The sequence below is a fragment of the Girardinichthys multiradiatus genome, chromosome 5 (genome assembly GCF_021462225.1).
Source record: "Girardinichthys multiradiatus isolate DD_20200921_A chromosome 5, DD_fGirMul_XY1, whole genome shotgun sequence".
NCBI lineage: Eukaryota > Metazoa > Chordata > Actinopteri > Cyprinodontiformes > Goodeidae > Girardinichthys > Girardinichthys multiradiatus.
Window position 1 is genome coordinate 21238608 of NC_061798.1, and position 19087 is coordinate 21257694.

General features: G+C 39.0%; 2 protein-coding genes across 12 annotated transcripts in view; both read right to left on the reverse strand.

Moving 5' to 3' along the window:
* pecam1b (platelet and endothelial cell adhesion molecule 1b) overlaps window positions 1-10207 on the reverse strand; it is a 30195-nt gene extending 19988 nt beyond the window's left edge. For 4 of the 5 annotated variants that reach the window (XM_047366365.1, XM_047366367.1, XM_047366364.1 and 1 more), the window contains exons 1-7: window positions 10010-10206; window positions 9891-9908; window positions 4574-4870; window positions 2675-2950; window positions 2327-2599; window positions 1890-2162; window positions 196-474 (exon numbers count right to left, since the gene is read on the reverse strand). In XM_047366365.1, coding sequence (XP_047222321.1) covers window positions 196-474; window positions 1890-2162; window positions 2327-2599; window positions 2675-2950; window positions 4574-4870; window positions 9891-9908; window positions 10010-10052 — 1459 coding nt within the window. In that variant the 5' untranslated portion in view covers window positions 10053-10206. Of the gene's footprint in view, window positions 1-195; window positions 475-1889; window positions 2163-2326; window positions 2600-2674; window positions 2951-4573; window positions 4871-9890; window positions 9909-10009 lie in introns of all 5 variants that reach the window. The other variant, XM_047366363.1, reaches the window with a different exon arrangement.
* A 3396-nt stretch (window positions 10208-13603) lies between these two features.
* rptor (regulatory associated protein of MTOR, complex 1) overlaps window positions 13604-19087 on the reverse strand; it is a 237567-nt gene continuing 232083 nt past the window's right edge. For all 7 annotated transcript variants that reach the window (XM_047365159.1, XM_047365154.1, XM_047365161.1 and 4 more), the window contains 5 exons: window positions 18099-18226; window positions 16252-16338; window positions 16058-16174; window positions 15767-15896; window positions 13604-15518 (listed from right to left, as the gene is read on the reverse strand). In XM_047365159.1, coding sequence (XP_047221115.1) covers window positions 15450-15518; window positions 15767-15896; window positions 16058-16174; window positions 16252-16338; window positions 18099-18226 — 531 coding nt within the window. In that variant the 3' untranslated portion in view covers window positions 13604-15449. The remainder of the gene's footprint in view (window positions 15519-15766; window positions 15897-16057; window positions 16175-16251; window positions 16339-18098; window positions 18227-19087) is intronic.

The following is a 19087-nucleotide window of genomic DNA, read 5'->3' on the forward strand; positions in this document are numbered from 1 at the left end:
ACTTGATACACCAGGACGCCCATTTCAATGATAAAGCATGGTGGTGGTAGCATCGTTGTGGGGCAGAATCTGTTCAGCTTGAAAGAGCTGAAGCAGTTCTACCCTTGAGAGCATTTTGCAAAGCAGACTGATTTCCATTCAAAACAATCTGAGATATCAACCAAATAAATATGTTATTCACATTTAGATATTTACCAATGACAGCTGCATGGAGTTTGTCACTTGAGTAAGGCTTCTTGCCGCCATTATTTGCACTGCAAAAGTATTTGATAAGTTCTTCAGGTTGACTGATGTAGACTGTAAAGTTAGCCGGTTTACTCAACTCCTGAACTATGGCAATTTGTTTTTGTTCATTAGTCTTCCATAGGGTGTAGGTAATGGGTGGGGTGCCTGTATTCGACAGACAGAAGATTTCGATTTTCCTCCCGAGGATTGCAGTCCCAGAGACCCAGATTTTTGGAGCCGAGAGAGAAACTAAAGAGGGGAGAGGCAGAAAATATGATGGTGATTAAGAGGAAAACAATTGAAAAGCTTTACTTTAGTAAACACAAAAATAAGGAAGCAGCTCAATAAAATTGGAAGTTCTCTTTTTGCGAACAACATGTTTGAGAACCACCTTGCTTGTTTTACCAAAACAAGAAAATCAATATAGCATAATATAATATAAAATATATCTAGTTTCCAATAATAGACTGTGATTAACATGTTAATGGTGAATTCCTGAATGAATCAAAGTGCTTTTAACTTAAAAGAAGCAGATCCACAAACATCATTCTCACAGTCCAACGGTGCGGTGGGAATGGAATGACAAGGCACTATTTTTACCTCCAGTAGGCCAAGAGTCCTTGCTCAAGATGAACAAACTCACAAAAAAGAATACTCAGAGGAAACAGGGCAGCACAGTTTATTGCAAAGATATTGTTATCACATTAAATGTTATAATAGTGCCATGCATTTGTGTTCTTTAGGTCTGTAATACATTTGGTGACACTTGTTTAATGCAGCAAAAATGTTTCAGAAGGTAAAGAGGTGGTAAGGTGGTCAAGTCAGTAAGAAACTACAAGTACGTTGTTCCAGTGCCAAACAGCAGACGTCATCCAGAAGCAACTTTTTAAATAAAACCTAGCTGTTGAAATGGAAATAATATTAATAATTCCTGTAGCTGATGGACTACTCATTATAACGGGGCTATACTTGCAATAAACGCAAAGCTGAAAGACGTTAATAATGTTACTGTTTCTACTGTTACTAATTTACTATTTATCGCAAGTGATTTAGTTATTGCATCATTTCCCAATTTCATTGCACATCGCAGCATTTCCTAATATCACACAGCCCTATGAGAAAATATTAAACACCCCCACACCAAACCTGGTCCCAAGTATCATTAAACCTTCCAGTGGAAGAATTGGTTTTTAAGTAAAAACAACAAACAATGCAAATTTTTATAATGCTGAAAGAGCTGATAAGTCAAACCAATCCAGAACCTATTCAGGAAAATCAATACCAAATGATAGGATAGCTGTAAATATTAATATTAATATGTGTGACCAGTTCATGGTATCTCCTCCAGAAGATTTACCTCAGAAAGTGCAAATTTAATTCAAGCATTGTTATAACATCCTCTGTCAGTTAAATGGTTTTAATTTGTGAATGACCTGGCCCTCACCAGATTTAATATAACAGAACCTATTGTGTACAAAACCAAACTCTATGGGTTCCACCATATCTTTATTTATAAAGGAAATATATGAAGAACACATCGATCCTTGGGTGGAAATGATGAACATGCCCCACAAATGCAGGATGGGTCAAAATACATAATACCAAAGAACAAAGGGGGTGTACATTCATTTTTACCACAAGAGCACATCAGAAGGTTTACTCACCTTTAGGACGAATAGTCAAAACATTACTCTTCTTCTTGATGCCCTTTGCAGCTGCTGTACATGTATAGTTGGAATCAATTGTCTTGGCATTGCCAGCAAATACTCCATTCCCTGCTCGAGACATGTGGTACTCGAGAGGCTCAAGACTGTAAATAAGGTTTTCTCCTCCAAGTCTATTATAAGACAATCTCTCGCTTTGGCAGATTAGTCGAATTGAATCCCCTTGAAAGACCTCGGGAGGAGACATCTTGAGAGTGGGCACTGAGAACAGCTCTGTGGATTGATTGAGAACAAACAATTTATCAGTGTTAAGGATAAAAGGTGGGAGAGTTTCAGAGAAGTAGTCTGCAGAAATAATCTCAATCAAAATACGATTAATGACCAAAAAGACTCAAAAATTTCAATGTAATGACATCATGCGTCCTGTGTCCGCTCACCAATCACTGGAACTGTCTTGTTGTCGACTTTGGCTACATTTCCCACATACAACCAGCATTCAATGGTGAGCTTTAGGGATGTTGCACATGCAGTCCAGCTAACATGGATAGATGTGTTTCCTCTCTGGAGTATTTTGTTGCCCTGACTCAGGAGCAGCTCTGCATCTCGATAGTCCGCCCTATAATCACTAACCGAGCAAGTGATGTTGAGAGTGTCACCTTCATAGACGATATTCTGAGGGGAAATCTTCAGGATTGGCTCAAGGGAAAGCTCTGTGGAGGCAAACCCATAAACCATGAGGTGGAAAGAGGCTTAGAGGAGCTGAGCGATGAAGAAACCCAACATACCTTTAACTTTAACAGTGACTACGTTGCTTCGTTGGGACTTGAATACGTTTGGCATGATGAAGACAGAGTAGGAGCAGTGAATAATGTGGTCCCCAACGCCTTTAGGGCGAAACCCGACTGAGTTGGAGTTCAACCCTATCTTGTCGACTTCTTTGGAGCCATCGTAGAAGCTGAACAAAAGGGAACCCGTCTCGCCAGGTGCTAAACATGTGGCTGTTACAACTTCCCCTTCAGTGATATTCGCTTTGTTTAGGCGAAGAATGGGCGTTGACATGCCTGGGAACCAGTCAACATCATAGAAATGTGAAGGAGATGTATTTCAACTGGCCCCTTCTTCTAAGGGCCAAACAACTTCAAATCACATCAAAGTTAGCATTTCTTCAATATACAGCAGGGAACATAAGTATTGAACATCTGAATGTTTTTCTTAGTTATTATATTTACAAAAGGGGCTACTGAAATTAACTTTACACAATGTCTGTAACAACCTCAGTAATCCACACATACAAAGAATTCAAAAATAATCATAACCTGATTTAAGAGAAATATAATACATTAGAATAACACAGGTAATAGTAACAGATGGAGAAAATAATCTGCAAAAACACACAGAAAACCAATAAAATAGTAGATGTCTATTTGAATTTGGGAAACTGTTCCTCGTCACACAATCACCTGGTTTAGTCCTAACTGATGCGCTATGAAAACTGATCTCATTATTGAGGTAACTTTCACAACCATATTGTTGCAAAAAATACCAATGTTATCTGTTTCATCCATATTTCTAGACTACTGAATCTTCCAGTCAGCACCACTGGGAAGTGGCTAGAACATTATTTCACCATAAACCACCAACAACCAGATGTCCTCTTAACAGTTTTTTTTCTGAAAGAGGAGTCATCTCAATAATCAGAAGAGCTGCCCAAGAACCCAGCACCACTTGCAAAAAGGTAAACTAAAACCTAGAGTTAGAGGGAACAGTTTGTTTTTTTCATAAAAACAATGTATTCAACCAATTCACTGCGCAAAACTCCACTGTTGAAAAAAAAAAAACTATGTTGAAGCTGGTTTAAAGCTTGCTGTGGAACAATTGCACAAGCTAATCAAATACTGCGAGGCCAAAATTGCACTTTTTAACATCATTACACACACTATATCTGAAGGATGAATAACACTGTACATCACCCTGCACACTTCACATTAGGCAGTAAGGTTTGGAGGAGAGAACGTAGCGTGGTGCTATGTTGGCAGACTTAGCTGAAGGATCAATACAAGGAGAAACAAACTGTGGATTGCTTGATAACAACCTGAAGATCAAACAAGGATGATTGTTTTAGCAATATAATGAGTATAAATATAAAGAAACCTCGTTGATTTTGAAAAAAATAAAGCTGTTAAAATGGCCCAGTCAATTAGCTGATTTGAAACCAGTTTAACAGCTACAGAGAGCACTAAAGATCAGAGTGGATAGATGAGGCCTCCAGAACCTTTACGATTTGAAGACAGTTTGTGTGAAAGAATGGACCAAGATCACACATGGGCAATGCCTGGAGACATGTGAACATGTGAACTTTGTCAGTCCCAAAAAAGGCTTTTCTTCTAGATACTTATTAAATTTATCATTAAGCATATTTAATACATATCCCCTTCATCTTTTCACCCTATATTAGGCATAACCTATGTTTCCCCTTTACTTATGTGAACTACTTGGGTTGTTACAGACATGTGGAAGGACCATAAGAGAAGGATTTACTGAGAAAAAATACCTTTCTCCTATTTTCACCAATGTACATGTAATGTTTTTATTGTTATAGCTTTTTATTTAAAAAAAGAGCATCAGGGTGTGTAAGTTAAAACCTGAGTACCTTCAAAGCACAACTTCAGATAAAACAAACCCACCTGTCACTGTGAGTGTTACAACTTCACTGGCCTTCTTCTCTCCCATGATGTTTGTCATGCACCTGTATTTGCCATTGTTGGAGACTCTGGCCTCAGGCAGGTTGTAGAAAAAATCCTCAGAGGAGCTGGTTGTCTTGTTATAGATTACATTGTCATCTTTGTATATGGTATACACTCGATTCGGTGCCTCCGTCCCATAAGCGAGAACCCCGGCTTTGCATCTTAAAGTCACACTGGTGTTTCGAATCACATTAGCATTGGGCTCGATGGACAGGTTCACAGATGTTATTTTTAAAGCTGGTGTGTGAAAGAAAGAATAATGAACAGACTGAAATTGACCATAATATTACTTTAGAAGAAGGCTGATCAAAAGTGGGAAGCTCACTTTGATAACATCGATTTTGAAAAGTCAAATGACTTCTGGGAGTCTTTATCATAGAGATCACAGTATTTTATGCCTACCTGCCCAAATTACATCTTGCTTCTGCAGAGGGTTTTAGTGGTCAACCAACTGAAGGAGTTGATCATTAATTTTAGGAGGAAAATGGACCAAAATATCATGAGAAATGTTTGTGTCAGTGGCAGGGATGGGTTATGGGTCTGAAATTCTGGCTTCCTAAGAGTCAGCATCACAGTAAGTCTGAGAACATTTCTGCTGAGAGGTTTACACACACAAGTTTAAATGTATTGCCACAAATAGGCTCAAACAAATACATACACCCCCACTAATATTTGGTTAGATGCCCCCCTAGTCTAGCCACCTGCTTTTTGTTGCCATAAATACTAATATCTGGATACTTGATCACTCCAGATGATTGTATTGGTAGTTTACATAAACTGTTCTTTAGACTCACCCAGCTTAAGCTCAGAGCAAAAACCGTTAGTAGGGTTGAGGTCAAAACCATTGAAGCTATGTCCATGTCGGGAGCTGCAAATCAGGTGTGATGGTATCAGTTTTAATAAAAGGGCTTATTTTATGGTTGACAATGTAAAACCTACTTCACTGTTGACAGTAACACTGGTGTCCCTGTAGTTTCAGTTGATGCCAGGCTAGAGACTCTGTTGTTACTGAACATTTTCTTTCAACTGATGATGAGAATTTGGGTGATTTGATTCAGACTTGGAAAAATCTGGATGCTCAAACAAACAAAAATATTTAGCAAACACCAACATTTACTTGGGAATGGATAAAGCTAACCCAAAAATTTGGGAAATAGGCTTAAAAGCTGTCTCTGTACCAGGAAACCAACCAGTTTAAATAAACTCTACCTACTCTGTCCAAAATACCACAAGAATTATGCCAAGAAATTGCTGATGAGTACAACAAGCATGGAGTTTCTCTTCAACTTGTTAGGGGACATTTATCTGAATATTAGTGGGGATGTATGCATATTATAGCTTGTATGTATTATTTTGATCCTGCAGGTTTAGAGAAAATCCACAATAAACTGAAAACTGGTTTCAGTCATGATTTTCCATCCTTCCAGGAATGATTAGAGCAACCAAACTGCATGAGTGACATCGACACAAGATAAATACCTAATCCTGCCCAAGGGCTGCGTATCAAACATGATGCTCACAGGTGAGAACTGGTCCCATTTCAATATCAGCAATAAGTCTGATCGTGACTCATCTTTTGGTAGAGAGTAAAGCACACCCAGAAATCTGGACAGTTTGATGCAGAAAGCCTCCGTATGCCAACGTCAAACTACCAAATCACTCATACAGCTCAGTGAGCCACTGACTGAGCTGTCTGTGACTCAGACTGGGTTGTTGAGGGGCAGTAAACAAACCTTGAGCAGGCAGGAAAAACACTTTGTTATACAAACAAGTCACTTGGGGGATGCAGCACCATTTCATTGCGCACTGATTCTGGCCCACGGCCAGCATCATACAGCAGTAGCTGGCAGGGCTGATGATGGGAAACAAGGCACGTGCAGAGCTCAAATTTGCTTCTTTCTGGGTTTCCAAACAGAACCTGAATTAGAGCAGGGTCAATCAAATAGAAGTTTTTCTACAATAGACTTTTTTAAAGACGCTTCAATAGATCTTCACACTATCCAAATTTGTTAGTAAAGGTGGATTTTTTCACCAATACATGTAACTGCAGCCGTATATTTCAGCTCTGCCACTGTGATGTTCAAAGACATGTAACAAACTTTTTTAACTTCTCCACATGTGTTTAGAGAGCTGTTACTGGTGTGTAAAAAGCCAGCAGTATGACAATGAAAAATCCAACCTTTACTTTGAGTACATTTAGTTAGTGGTTAAAAAAAAAATGTCACTCAAAACTCACTCATTGGCATTCCTATTTTTTTTCCTTGAAATTCTTTGTAACAGAAGCATTTTATTTCGTTTTTAAATTTGTTTATCCCGTTTAGTAAATTTAAATCAGTACTGCACAACTTCCTGTCTCCCTGAAGTATAAACACGTAGTAACAATGGATCATTTCCATTAGTCACTCTTCAAAAATGGGAAAGACAAGATAATAAATAAATATTCCAGCAAGACAGATATGTGCTGACTTTCATAAGTCAAGAAATGGCTGCAAGAAAGTTACTAAATCAACCTAACTTGCACATATGTAAACTCAAAACAGTAATAAAAGGTTTAAAACAGCTAAAACTGTGGGATGAAAAAGGTTGGATGAGGACCCCCGTGTCTCTTGCTGCCAGGCAGGGAGTAGGATGGTAAGGAAGGTAACAGAAAACTAACTTTATCTCCAAACTTTATCATTAGGGAACAGTTGTAATTTTTCCAACATGAGAATATCCCATGGCAAAAAATGGAGGCTTACAAATGTGTGCTGAATTTATTTTGCTCAACAAGTCATTGCAGCCGTTTGGATTCATAGCAAAGCCTTCCTGTGTTAGGTTAGTAAGGATTACTATCATCAACTCTATTTGCTAAATGCCAGAATGAGAGAGAATATTTGACTGATTTTAATGTTTTTACATTCTGCAATTTCTGAAAGTTTCATGTAATTACTTTGTATACATTATATTTGCCTTTTAAACTGTATAATTTGGGTCAAATGTGTTCCGTCCACAAGCTTTTTACCAGAGTTTGCTGGAATTTTGGCCCGTTTCTTTACGACAGAACCGGTGGAACCAAGGCTGGTTTGTAGGCCATCTTGCTCACATACCTTAGCAGCTTTCCCAACAAAACCACAATGTTTAGGGTCGTTGTTCATTTGGAAGATTAATTTGAGCCCAAGCTTTAACTTCATTGCCGATGCCTCGAGACGTTGCCTCAGTATTTCCACATAATGTTCTTACCTTATGATGCCGTCTATTTTTTGAAGTGCACCAATTCTTCCTGCAGCAAAACAACCCATAACATGATATTGCCACCTCCGTACTTCACAGTGGGTATGGTCTCAGGTTTTTGCGCTTCCCCATTTTCTCCAGATGTTAACTATGGTCATTAAACCCAAATTCTTTAATTTGAGTTTAATCAAAAAGGAAGGTCTTTGTCCCTGAGTACATTTGTAATATTTAAGCTGGCTTTTTATGTTGCTTTTGGAATAATGGCTTCTTACTCTTTGAGTAGCCTTCCAGGCCACGTCAGTGCAGGACTATGGACGATGACTCACTCATACCAGCTTCAGTCAACATCTAAACACTCTTCTGCTTTTGTTCTTGGGCTGATGGGAACATTTTGTACCAAAACCCTTCATCAATGGGACAAAGAACCTATCTCCTTCCTAAACAGTATAATGGCTGGTCACTCCTATGCATAAAACTGTCTGAACAGATGAACGTAGCACCTTCAGGTATCAGGAAATTGTACCAAAGGGTCCATACTTGAAGTGGTCCACAATCCTGGGCTAGGATCAGTAGAAATGTACGGACTTAACTTGAAATCTATATGATTTGATTGGACTGACTTTGCAAAGTGCCTTGCGAGGACATGGGTTGTGAACTGGCGCTATATAAATAAAATGAATTAAATTCATGACATCGGCATCTGGGTTTTCCAAATTAAGTAGTTACATACACTATTAAAACACACAAAGCAATAAAACAACATCTTCCTTATTATTCTGGCATATAACAAATATAAACATTTATTAATCCAAATTGACCTAAAAATAGGAAAGATTAGGTGTGATTTAATGTCCAACAGTGGTAAAGTGAATCTATGTATCTATTTGGTTTTGACCATAATGTTTCTAAAGCAACATGTGACGTTTTGAAGTAACTGGCACCTGAAGCAAAAATAATTACACAGAGATAAAAAAGTAGGAAGGTGGAACTCAATTCAAACCACATAAACGAAGCCTTATTTGCTAGTTTTCTGTAGATAAATGTTTAGGCCAAGAACAAGTTATTTTCCTCGTTTTGCAGCACATAAATTATCTTAAATGCTTTAAACCTACCACAAAAATCTGCATTGTTTTTATCTGCCTTCATAGACACATCTCTGATAACTAATTATTTGACATAAAAAAAACAACAGGTCAGATTTTTAATTTACATTTACATTTTTTAACAAACAATTCAGATCATTTATGTAAGCGCTGATAAAGATTCCTCATCCACGTAACCACCTACCAAGCTTAAAATAGATACAAATCTATAGCGAGTATTTTTGAGATTTTTCTTTTGCTTTTGGGCTTTTTTTTTTAAAACCTCAAAGTCATTTGTTAAATACTAATATTTTATTTTTCATACTTTTCCCTAATTTATATTTTACATTTAATTCATTGGGTTTGTTTGACACAGGTGCAAGAGATGTGATTTATGAGATTTTTCCTTGTTCAATTTAGTTAGGAAACAAGCTGCCATTTTACAATGTGGATTTTGTTTTTCCACATCACTTTTTCCATTAAAGAAGATCTAAGGGAAGAAATCAGCCATGTGAAATAAAATATATATAAGGAAATCAGATGTGCAAAGGAACCGATCCAGCCTTGAGCACACAAAGAAAGTTCTGTTAAAATAGAAACTTTCCTTCCATCCTGGACCTGCTGCCCTACAGATCTCTATCTACGGCTGATGTGAACAGACTCGCAGCTTTCATCGCCGAACAGCTCCAGAGGCGTGTGACACTGTTCCCCAACAGGTTCCCAACACTTCCCACCGCAACTTTCCACCACAGCAGACACCAGCGATCAAAACACTGTGATAGCGGCCACAACTGTTTCCACTGAACAGGAGTGTTTCTGCTCTTACCCAATGTTGTAGAGGAAAATAACTTGTGTAAATTAAACCCAAGCATTAAAGTTTTCTATTTCTCCAGCTAAAACAAATCCCTCGTGGATTTGCCAGCCTGTTTACATGACAGATATGATTTATTTCAGAATATGCTTACCTGAATTCGAAGCCGTCCCTGAATGGAATGGGTTGGAGAAAAGAAAAGAAATCACCAGGTTAGTGAGAGTCAGATCAACCATCTCTTCTCTGAGAGGATATGAAGGTGAGAAGTCTTACAGCTCAACAGGAGCGTGGATGTGAGCAGTAGCCGGAGGCCCATCCTGTCTGAGGAACTCCAAGGCTCTTGGCGCTACTGACTGTCCTTTAGGTCAAAGAAACTGGAGCTGGCTGACGAGCACTGTGTGTTAATGTGTGTGTATGGTGAGGATGGACCATGATCTGGTGGGTGGAAGCAGACACTGAGGTGGTGCTTTACCTCACTCAGAGGCGAGCCAGCGGCAGCGGTTATCAGTCCAAGCAGCCATTGACTTGGCTTAATTTGACAGGAAGTGAGTGTTGTTTCCTCAGGATGTTCGCGCCGCCCGGCTCTTTGCTGCTGTGGAATGTTCTCCTCCACATGCAGTGTGTGTGTGTGTGTGTGTGTGTGTGTGTGTGTGTGTGTGTGTGTGAAATGGTAATCACAATAATCCTGGACTGCCTGGGCTTGCAGTGTTCAGAACTTTCACCTGTGACCCCTGCAGGCAGCACCGATACAGCAAAATGACAGTTTCTTTCAGGAAACATAATATTTACTGTCAGATGCTTTAAGCATTATTTACAGATAGAACCGTGACACAGACAGGGATTTATGTGAAAATTTGCTCTATTTTATTTCATGTGAGATGATCCACCATGTTTAAATGGCTATACTAGTACATATGTTGCTAATGTAGGGGAAGTGATCCCACTTTAATACAAAAAAATTCCCACTTAAACATGTTTGCTAACAGTACCAACATTTAAAAATGTAGTATCGTAAGAACTCAATGAGTATTATTAAAACCTGCACAGACGCAACCTGGTCTTCTGTTGCATGCTGGTAGTCTTCATACATACTGCATAAAGAAAACGATTAAAGAGGAACTTTGTTTTCTTATTAATGTTAAAGAAATATGAACTAAAAAACTTTTCCTCAAAATCTTTGGAAAAGAAAGACAGGAGCCAGTGTATAGAAACTGAACTGGCAAACGTTGCCCTCTCAAGCACAGTTTGGAGCAAGCAGATAAACCGTCTGGTCATTTTTTAAAAGTAGTTTTGATGAGCAGTTCTGCTGTAAGGGAGACAACCACAAGGCAGCTAAAGGGCACATATGTATACAGACATCCCCTAATTTTCTTGACATGATTTCAAAATAAGGCCAAAACATGACCATAATGATGATTTTTTTTAATGTTTACAAAATATTGTAGACAAATTGACGACTGAGACAACTGATGGTTTCAGAACTATGACAGATATTAGGGACACTTAAAATAAAAAAAGCATCGGCTTCCTCCCACAGTCCAAAGACATGCCAGTTAGGTTAATTGGTCTCTCTAAATTGCCCTTAGGTGTATGAATGAGTGTGTGCATGGTTGTTTGTGTGTTGCCCTGCGATGGACCGGCGGCCTGTCCAGGGTGTACCCTGCCTCTCGCCCATAGACTGCTGGAGATAGGCACCAGCTCCCCCGCGACCCACTATGGAATAAGCGGTAGAAAATGACTGACATGACATTTTTTTTTGTCGTTTAGCTGTTTTAAGGTTAAAGTTGAAATGATGTGGAATAGTTGAAATGACAAAAAAAGTGCAAATGTAAAACCAAAATTAAAGTCGACCCTCTCAAATTTGTATTTGTCACTTCCCCTATTATTTATTTCATTATCACCCTTATCAAAAGCTTACTTTTTATGGTGTGACTATATTTAGTTTATAGTCTGTGGAGCCTTGTCACAGATTATTTTTCCACTCTTATTTCCACCATATTTTTTTTAAGCAGATCCAGATCTGGACAGCTTGCCGCCAATGTTATCTAGTGGGTGTATTTTTCTTGGAGGAAGCGTTCAAATGCTCTTGGCCCTGTGGGATTTTACAGCTGTCATCGTCAGAGTTAATGACTTTACCATCCTCAAACCTCAAGTAAAACACATTATGTAGATTAACTGCACACACACTGATGTTTTAAAACCTTTTTCTCTGTTTAATATGAGGATTTTCTGCTTACAGCTAATGAAAATACGACATTAGATTAGAATATTACATCAGACCAATAAAAAAAATAAATCTTTTTTGATAGTTTTATTTATATAGCGCCAATACATGCCGTCTCGAGGCATTTTACAGAAATGTGGGCGTTTTGAAAGGTATGTTTTATACCTGCTTAAAAGTTATTTAAAAAAAAAAAAATCTGACAATCCTCGTTGGAACATATATTGATTTATTTAAATGACCCAGCTAAACATGAACTTTTTAGAGCACTTTATTCTTCCTTCTGCTGACAGGCTCTATAGAAATGCTGGTTTGATTTTCTACCCACCCCAGGTCATGCCACAGCATCTCAATAGGATTCAGGTCAGGACTTTGACTAGGCCACTCCAAAGTCTTCATTTTGTTTTTCTTCACCCATTCAGAGGTGGACTTGCTGGTGTGTTTTGGATCACTGTCCTGCTGCAGAACCCAAGTTTGTTTCACCTTGAGGTCATGAACCGACACGAAAAGGACACTCTCCTTCACGATTTCTGGTAGACAGCAGAATTCATGGTTCCATTTATCACAGCAATTCTTCCAGATCCTGAAGTAGCCAAAAAAAAACAAAAAAAAAAAAAAAAAACCCTGGATCATCACACTCCTACCACTACATTTTACTGTTGGTATGATGTCCTTTTTCTGAAACACGGTAACACATTTTTACACCAGAAATAATGGGACACATATGGATATCTCTCACTGTTCACTGGAGTCCCAAAGTTTTAGTAATGGCTTTATAACCTTTTCCAGAATGATAGATCAGTTACTTTCTTTTTCATTTGTTCCTGAATTTCTTTGGATCTCAGCTGTTAAGCTTTTGAAGACCTGTAGGTCTACTTCACTTTGTCAGACAGGTTCTATTTAAGTGATTTCTTGATTGAGAATAGGTGTGGCAATAATCAGGCTTGGGTGTGGCTAGAGAAAGTCAGGCTTTATAAACCACAATTATGTTTCAACAAGGAGGGGGGATTTAACACGTTTTCACACAGGGCCATGTCATTTGGATTTTCTCGGTGATAATGTTTACTTGTCTTTGACTAATATTTAAATTTGTTTTATGATCGGAAACACTTAAGTGTGACAAATATGCCAAAACAAACAAAAAAAGAAATCAGGAAGGGGGCAAACAGTTCACCACTGTATGAATGAATGAAGTATTTGAAAACACTATACGGTACATGGAGATACTTTTTAGCATGTCAATGTAACTGTAATCAAAGTCTTTTTCTATTAGTCTAAATTTCTTAAAAACAAGGTTTGGGTTTTCATTAACTCTAAGCCATAAACATCAAAACATAAAATATATCACTCTATGCAACGAATCTATACATGAGCTTCAATTTTTGAACTGAATCACTTAAATAAATGAACTTTTGAATGATAATCTAATTTATTTAACAGGAGTTTGATATGTTTAAAAAATATACTGACATGTAAAATATATTCACCACATATTATTTTCAAATGTTTACCCACATTAGGAGCGTTCTAAAAGCTACTGCTAGTGAATCTAAATAAGAAGTTAAAGCTTGGAGGTTTAGTTTGTTTAATAACAAACAAAAGCAAAATACATCATAATTACAGACATGATTCAGAAACAGACAGGGTCAAGTGTTGTATTTGGTTTATTTCACCAATTTCATCTCTCATCTTATAAACCACAGTCAGTAAAGTTTTTCTTTTCTAACTACCATGTTAAAGTCTCTTCCCCCCCTCAAGTCTAAAATCTTAAAACTCAAAGCAGGATAATTAGAGATGAATGTGGTTCTGGTCTGTTGATACCGGTTGAGGCGAACCAAAAAGCGCTCAAGCGGTGCAATGCTGTGGAGTCGGGCGGCGGTCAGGACCGCTGACTCCTAACTGTGTCTTTTGCAGGGAAAATCAAACTTGCAGTCATGAGACGCAGGAGGTGGCGAGGTCACATCTGAGAAAAACTGAGGCCAGGCAAACAAGATGCACAGAGAAGCACGTAAAAACACAAATTACAAGAAAAGAAACAGAAAAGTTGTTTTTTTTTTTTTTTTAAAGGAGAAGCTAAGAAGGCAAAGCTGCGTCCCAGAGGAAGAGGCACGTTGTTGGTAATACGGCACGCACAGAAAAATCTAACCTCAGAGGCTTAACCCAAACGCACCACAGTGACACTCGTCTCGATAACATGAGGCCAACCTGAGGATCCTCACTGCTCTGAGATCAGCTGTTTGAGGTGGTTTCTTTAGATTCCTGAGTGAAATCAAGGATGCTGACTAAAGGACTGACTGATGTGGAGATAAACAGGCAGTTAACATGATACACAACACCAGTTGCTCAACACATGATTGTAACAAAGGAAGCTGGAGCTCAAAATAATAAATACATTTAAATAAAATCCTGCCAGAATAAGAATAGATGGTGGGATTTTAGGAACCTAAGTAAAGCTTGTTTGTGTGCTTTTCAGATCAGAGTTTAGACAGTAGCGGGGAAATAACATCTGACATCCTTCATGTCACCGATAGAAACAAGTGGGGTAAAACACACCTGTCCTGTTGATGAAAAAGAAAACAGAGTGTATTTAAAATGAGTGTATTTATATTGCTGAGCTGAAGCAGGAGCAGCCTTATTGCTTTGTATGGCAACCAGGTAAGCGAGCCAATCAACTTCCAGGTGGATGCTGATGAGAGTGTTTGTGTTCTCTCGGGGATGATGCAGGTTTTCACTCAATTAAAACAGATAAACAAAAAAAAAAAAAAACCTTTACCGCCACAATTCAGAGGTGGACGATTCTGATTATGTCTGGCATACTGGGGGTCAGGAGTCTTTTGGGGATATGAGGCTCTACTGTGGGGCATATCTGTACTATGACAACACATACATGGAAAATTATCCCTCATAACATCTGCCACACAACAAGCACAGTCCATCACTTCTGGGTTAGTCCTTTTAAACCTCCAGGGAGTAAAGCTGCATCTCATTGCAGTGAGTTTGCTTCTGACACATCAGGGTCCAGCGAAGGGGAGGTGGGTTCAGTCCATGCGTCCTGTTTCGGTGGGTCTGTTTCAACAGCGTGTGTGACCCCACTGTGGGCTTGAGTGGGTGTTGGGGTCGCAGTTCATTCAGGTAGTGATGCTCGCTGTGCAGCCAGGAGGAGCTGCAGGGATCTGTTGGCAGCACTTCTTTAAAATAGAATCTCTTCTTCTTCTCTTCATTATATACACACAGACTCCTCAGCACAGTCTACAATCATTAGCCTCATAATAAGAATATGAATAAACAATCATAATAATAATTATATATATTTATATATATTTGTATGTAAAGAGACGTTTGTAGCATGAGTTTTTGTCAGCAGCCATCCCTTAAACATTCACGTTGGTGAATTGCATATGTACAAAAAAAACCATCCTTTACATCCCAGTGCTCGAGGCTCAGGGTCAGAAGTCATGTGTGGGGGTGGGGTAGAGCAGCGCTGCTGGTGTGTTATCTGAGCCTCTTCTCTGCTGAATAGATGGACATGTAGTAGTCGTTGCTTCCTACAGCCAAGTGGGGCTGAAAGGAGAGAGAAAGTAAGGATTAAGCACCTGAAATGTCTTTATTTTGATTCAGGATCAGCTTCATTCGCCAGGTTTGTGCACACAAACAAGGAACCTGGCTTCAGTTGCTCTTACTGTGATGTGTGTATGAGTACATAACTGAGCAGAAAGCTGCAACAATGTTAAGTAATAAGGCAACTTTTCCTGATATTCTGACTGCTGTAGTACCAAATAAAAAAGAAAAGGTCATTGTTCATGTTTTACCCAGTATGGATGGAAGGCTAAACAGCTGATAGCACCGATCCTCTGTCCCATGAAGCCGTCGTAGTACTTTATGTTGCTGATCACGTCGCCGTTAGCGTTGTAGACGGCTATGAACTGGTTCATCGATCCACTGCAGCCACAACAGCAGAACAAACTTAAGGCTCTAAAGTTTAAAGGAGCTTGATAATGTTGCATGTGGATAGATGGCAATAAATCTCTCATCTTAAAACACTGGACACAATATAAGATTTTTTTCAGGATGGAGTTGTGTGACCGTTCAAGCAAACTCACCAGGCAAAGAGGTTGGCCTGTGGGTGGATGTCCAAAGCCGTTAATCCCTTTACAGTCTGCAACACATTAATGGAGTCCGGCGTCCGCGGTTCAAAGAACCGAACATCTCCGTTAACACTGGGACAAGGCATGAGAGTCAGGACGGCAAAGACAAGCAGGGGTAAATGACCGTCTTTGTCATGTAGAGAGTTTACCTGACACTAATAACGTTTCCGTCTGTGTCCTTCTGCAGGTGAGCTTTCACCACCCAGGCTCCGTGTTCCCTGTAGGTCATCACTCGACTGCAGAAACACAACAAGCTAACATTAGACTTGTCTAAGTCGACTGGACAGAGAAATAATGGCTGAAATGTCAGAGAAAACTGGTGGAAAAACAAGATGATAAATTTATTTGGAGTGTTTGTTTGAGATAAGCGTAAGAAAGCCCATATTTGTTTAGAATTACAACCTGACAGCAATATTTAGCCAGAAATGAATGAAAACATACAGTACCTTGCAAACATATTTATACTTCCTCACCTTCTGCACATTTTGTTTCACATTCTTTGATGGATTTTATTGGTATTCTATGCAATAGTATTGCTAAATTGTGCAGGGAAAGGAAAATAATACATGGATTACACGTTTCTTTTACAAATAGAAATCTGTAGGTGTGGTCTGCATTCGTATTCAGCCCCCACTTTGATCTAAACCATGTCATTGTAGCTCTGGTTGAATTTGTAGGATCTTTGTCTTGCTGAAAGTTGAACCTCCGCTCCTGTCTCAAGTCTTTTGTTGCCTCTACCAGGTTTTCTTCCAGAATTTTTCAGTATTTAGCTCAATCCAATGTTTCCATGTACTCCAAACCAGCTTCAGTGCATATTCAGCATTAGCTTTCCACCACACACAAATTTAATGTAGACCAAAAAGTTGCGTTTAGGTCTCATCTGACCACAGCCACCTCACATGCTAGCTGTGTCCCCTAAATGGCTTATGCCAAACTGGAGACAAGACAGCTTATAACTTTCTTTCTAGATCTGCTTTCTTTCTCCCACTTTCAGCATATTCTCCTAGCCGAGCTGTGAATCTCTGCTATTTATATAGCACCAATTAACAAAACATGTTGTCTCATAGCACTTTAAAGTCAGTTTAATCTAATCATACCGATTCCAAGTCAAATAGATACATTCCAGTTTATCCAAGTTATCAAACAGTGCAGTCAAAATTAGTTTATTATTTAGATTGGTTAAAAAGTTTTAGATCTAAGGAAACCTATCAGATTGCATCGAGTCACTGACTTGTAGCATTCTCTCCTACCATCCCTCTGCCACTGGATGGCAGTATGGCTTCAGGTCTAAAGTAGCATTTTAAATGTGCCTCATCACGGCTTTGGAGCTGTGCGGAATCTGAATTACCTACTCTATACAGTAAAATAGCATTATATAAATTATAGAGGACACAGACACAGATTCTCAACTGTCTACCAAAATATACCAAGACCCCCCTTAACCCAACACTAAAAAACAAACTGTTGAGAAAAGCATACATAAAACTACTTATACTGCAACTCAAAGAGTTGACATCACCCCTCAACACATCCCATGCATGACCCGGGTGAGCTGGACTTCCAGCACTCAGTGGGAGCAACAAAACCCCTGAGAAATGCAACTGCAGGCCTGAGGGCCCTTTCTTTCTTTAAGGATTGATGTGCCTTTCAACATTTAGCTGCTGTTTTGTAGCCCTCTAGGACTGAAATTAAAATAATGTTTTACCAGCTTGGGAGTCACCACGGTCCATTAAAAGAAATGACAACCCCAGAGGCAGATTTAGAGCACTTTAAGTATAATAAATATAGATCAGTAAATAATGTAGAACCCAATGGGAGGTAATGTGGACAAAAACAGCAACGTCTCCTCATCCTTAAACTGAAATAAAGGAGTGGCAGTTTAAATAAAACATGGCAGGGAAATGAAATCATAAATCCAAATTCAGCTTAATTTGATGAGGAAACAATGAGATGCGAAGATGTGAGCAGGATTAATGAGAGGAAAGGATTGCTTTACCATTCACTGGGGCCCATCCTGCGATCAAAGACACGTACCGATCCGTCACCCAGACCTGCGACGATGAGGGAGCGTTGGGAGTCGCAGGACAGGCTGGTCACGCAGCTGTCGGCTCCTGTTGGGATGTCCTGGTTCACACACACATAAAGCAGTCCTTCAACGTTTCAACAGGTAACACTCCTTTCACATTAATCTTACTCTGGGAAATCATCAGTCATGCCCAACTCATTTGAAGTTTAGTTCATTTGTACTTGTATTAAGTCCATTCATCATAGCAATAATTAAAAAAGGTTTGTGAAATCGGTTAAATAGAAGAACCCAAAATAAAAGACTTGGCGTCAGATTTAATACGTTTATAAAATTGGGTACAAAAGACAAGATAGGACACAAGAAAAGGAAGGGAAGATGGAAAGAAGGAGCGACACAAGGAAAGATGAGAGGGCAAAGGAAATAATGGCAGCAAGGAAAAGGTGAAAGACACAAAGGACAGAATAAATGGACACAAAGCACAAGGAAGGACAAAAGATCCTTCTGTTGTCTTTCCTAGAAAACAAGGAGGGTGGAGGTTATAACAAACAAACCCGGGAATGAAAGACACGAGATAGGAAGGAAGGATACAAGGAAGGAAAAAAGAATGACAAGAAAGAAAATAAGTAAGGAAGAGCAAAGATAAGGGAAATCACAAAGAAGGATAAAAGGAAGGAAACAATGAAGGACATAAAACAAGGATATACACAAGGAATGAAGAAAGGAACTATGGAAAAAGAAGGACAGACACAATTGGACATTTGGACAGAAGGGGACAAGTAAGACATAAAAGACAAAAAACAGTGAGAAAGGAAGGGAATAAGAAGGAAAAGAAGCAAAAAGGATGAAGAACAAAAGAATGACAGAATGAGGGGAGGAAGGAAGGGACAGGACAGGACACAAGGAAGAAAATAAGAAAGAAAGGCAAGATGGAAGGACACAGCAAAGAAAGGACAGGACAA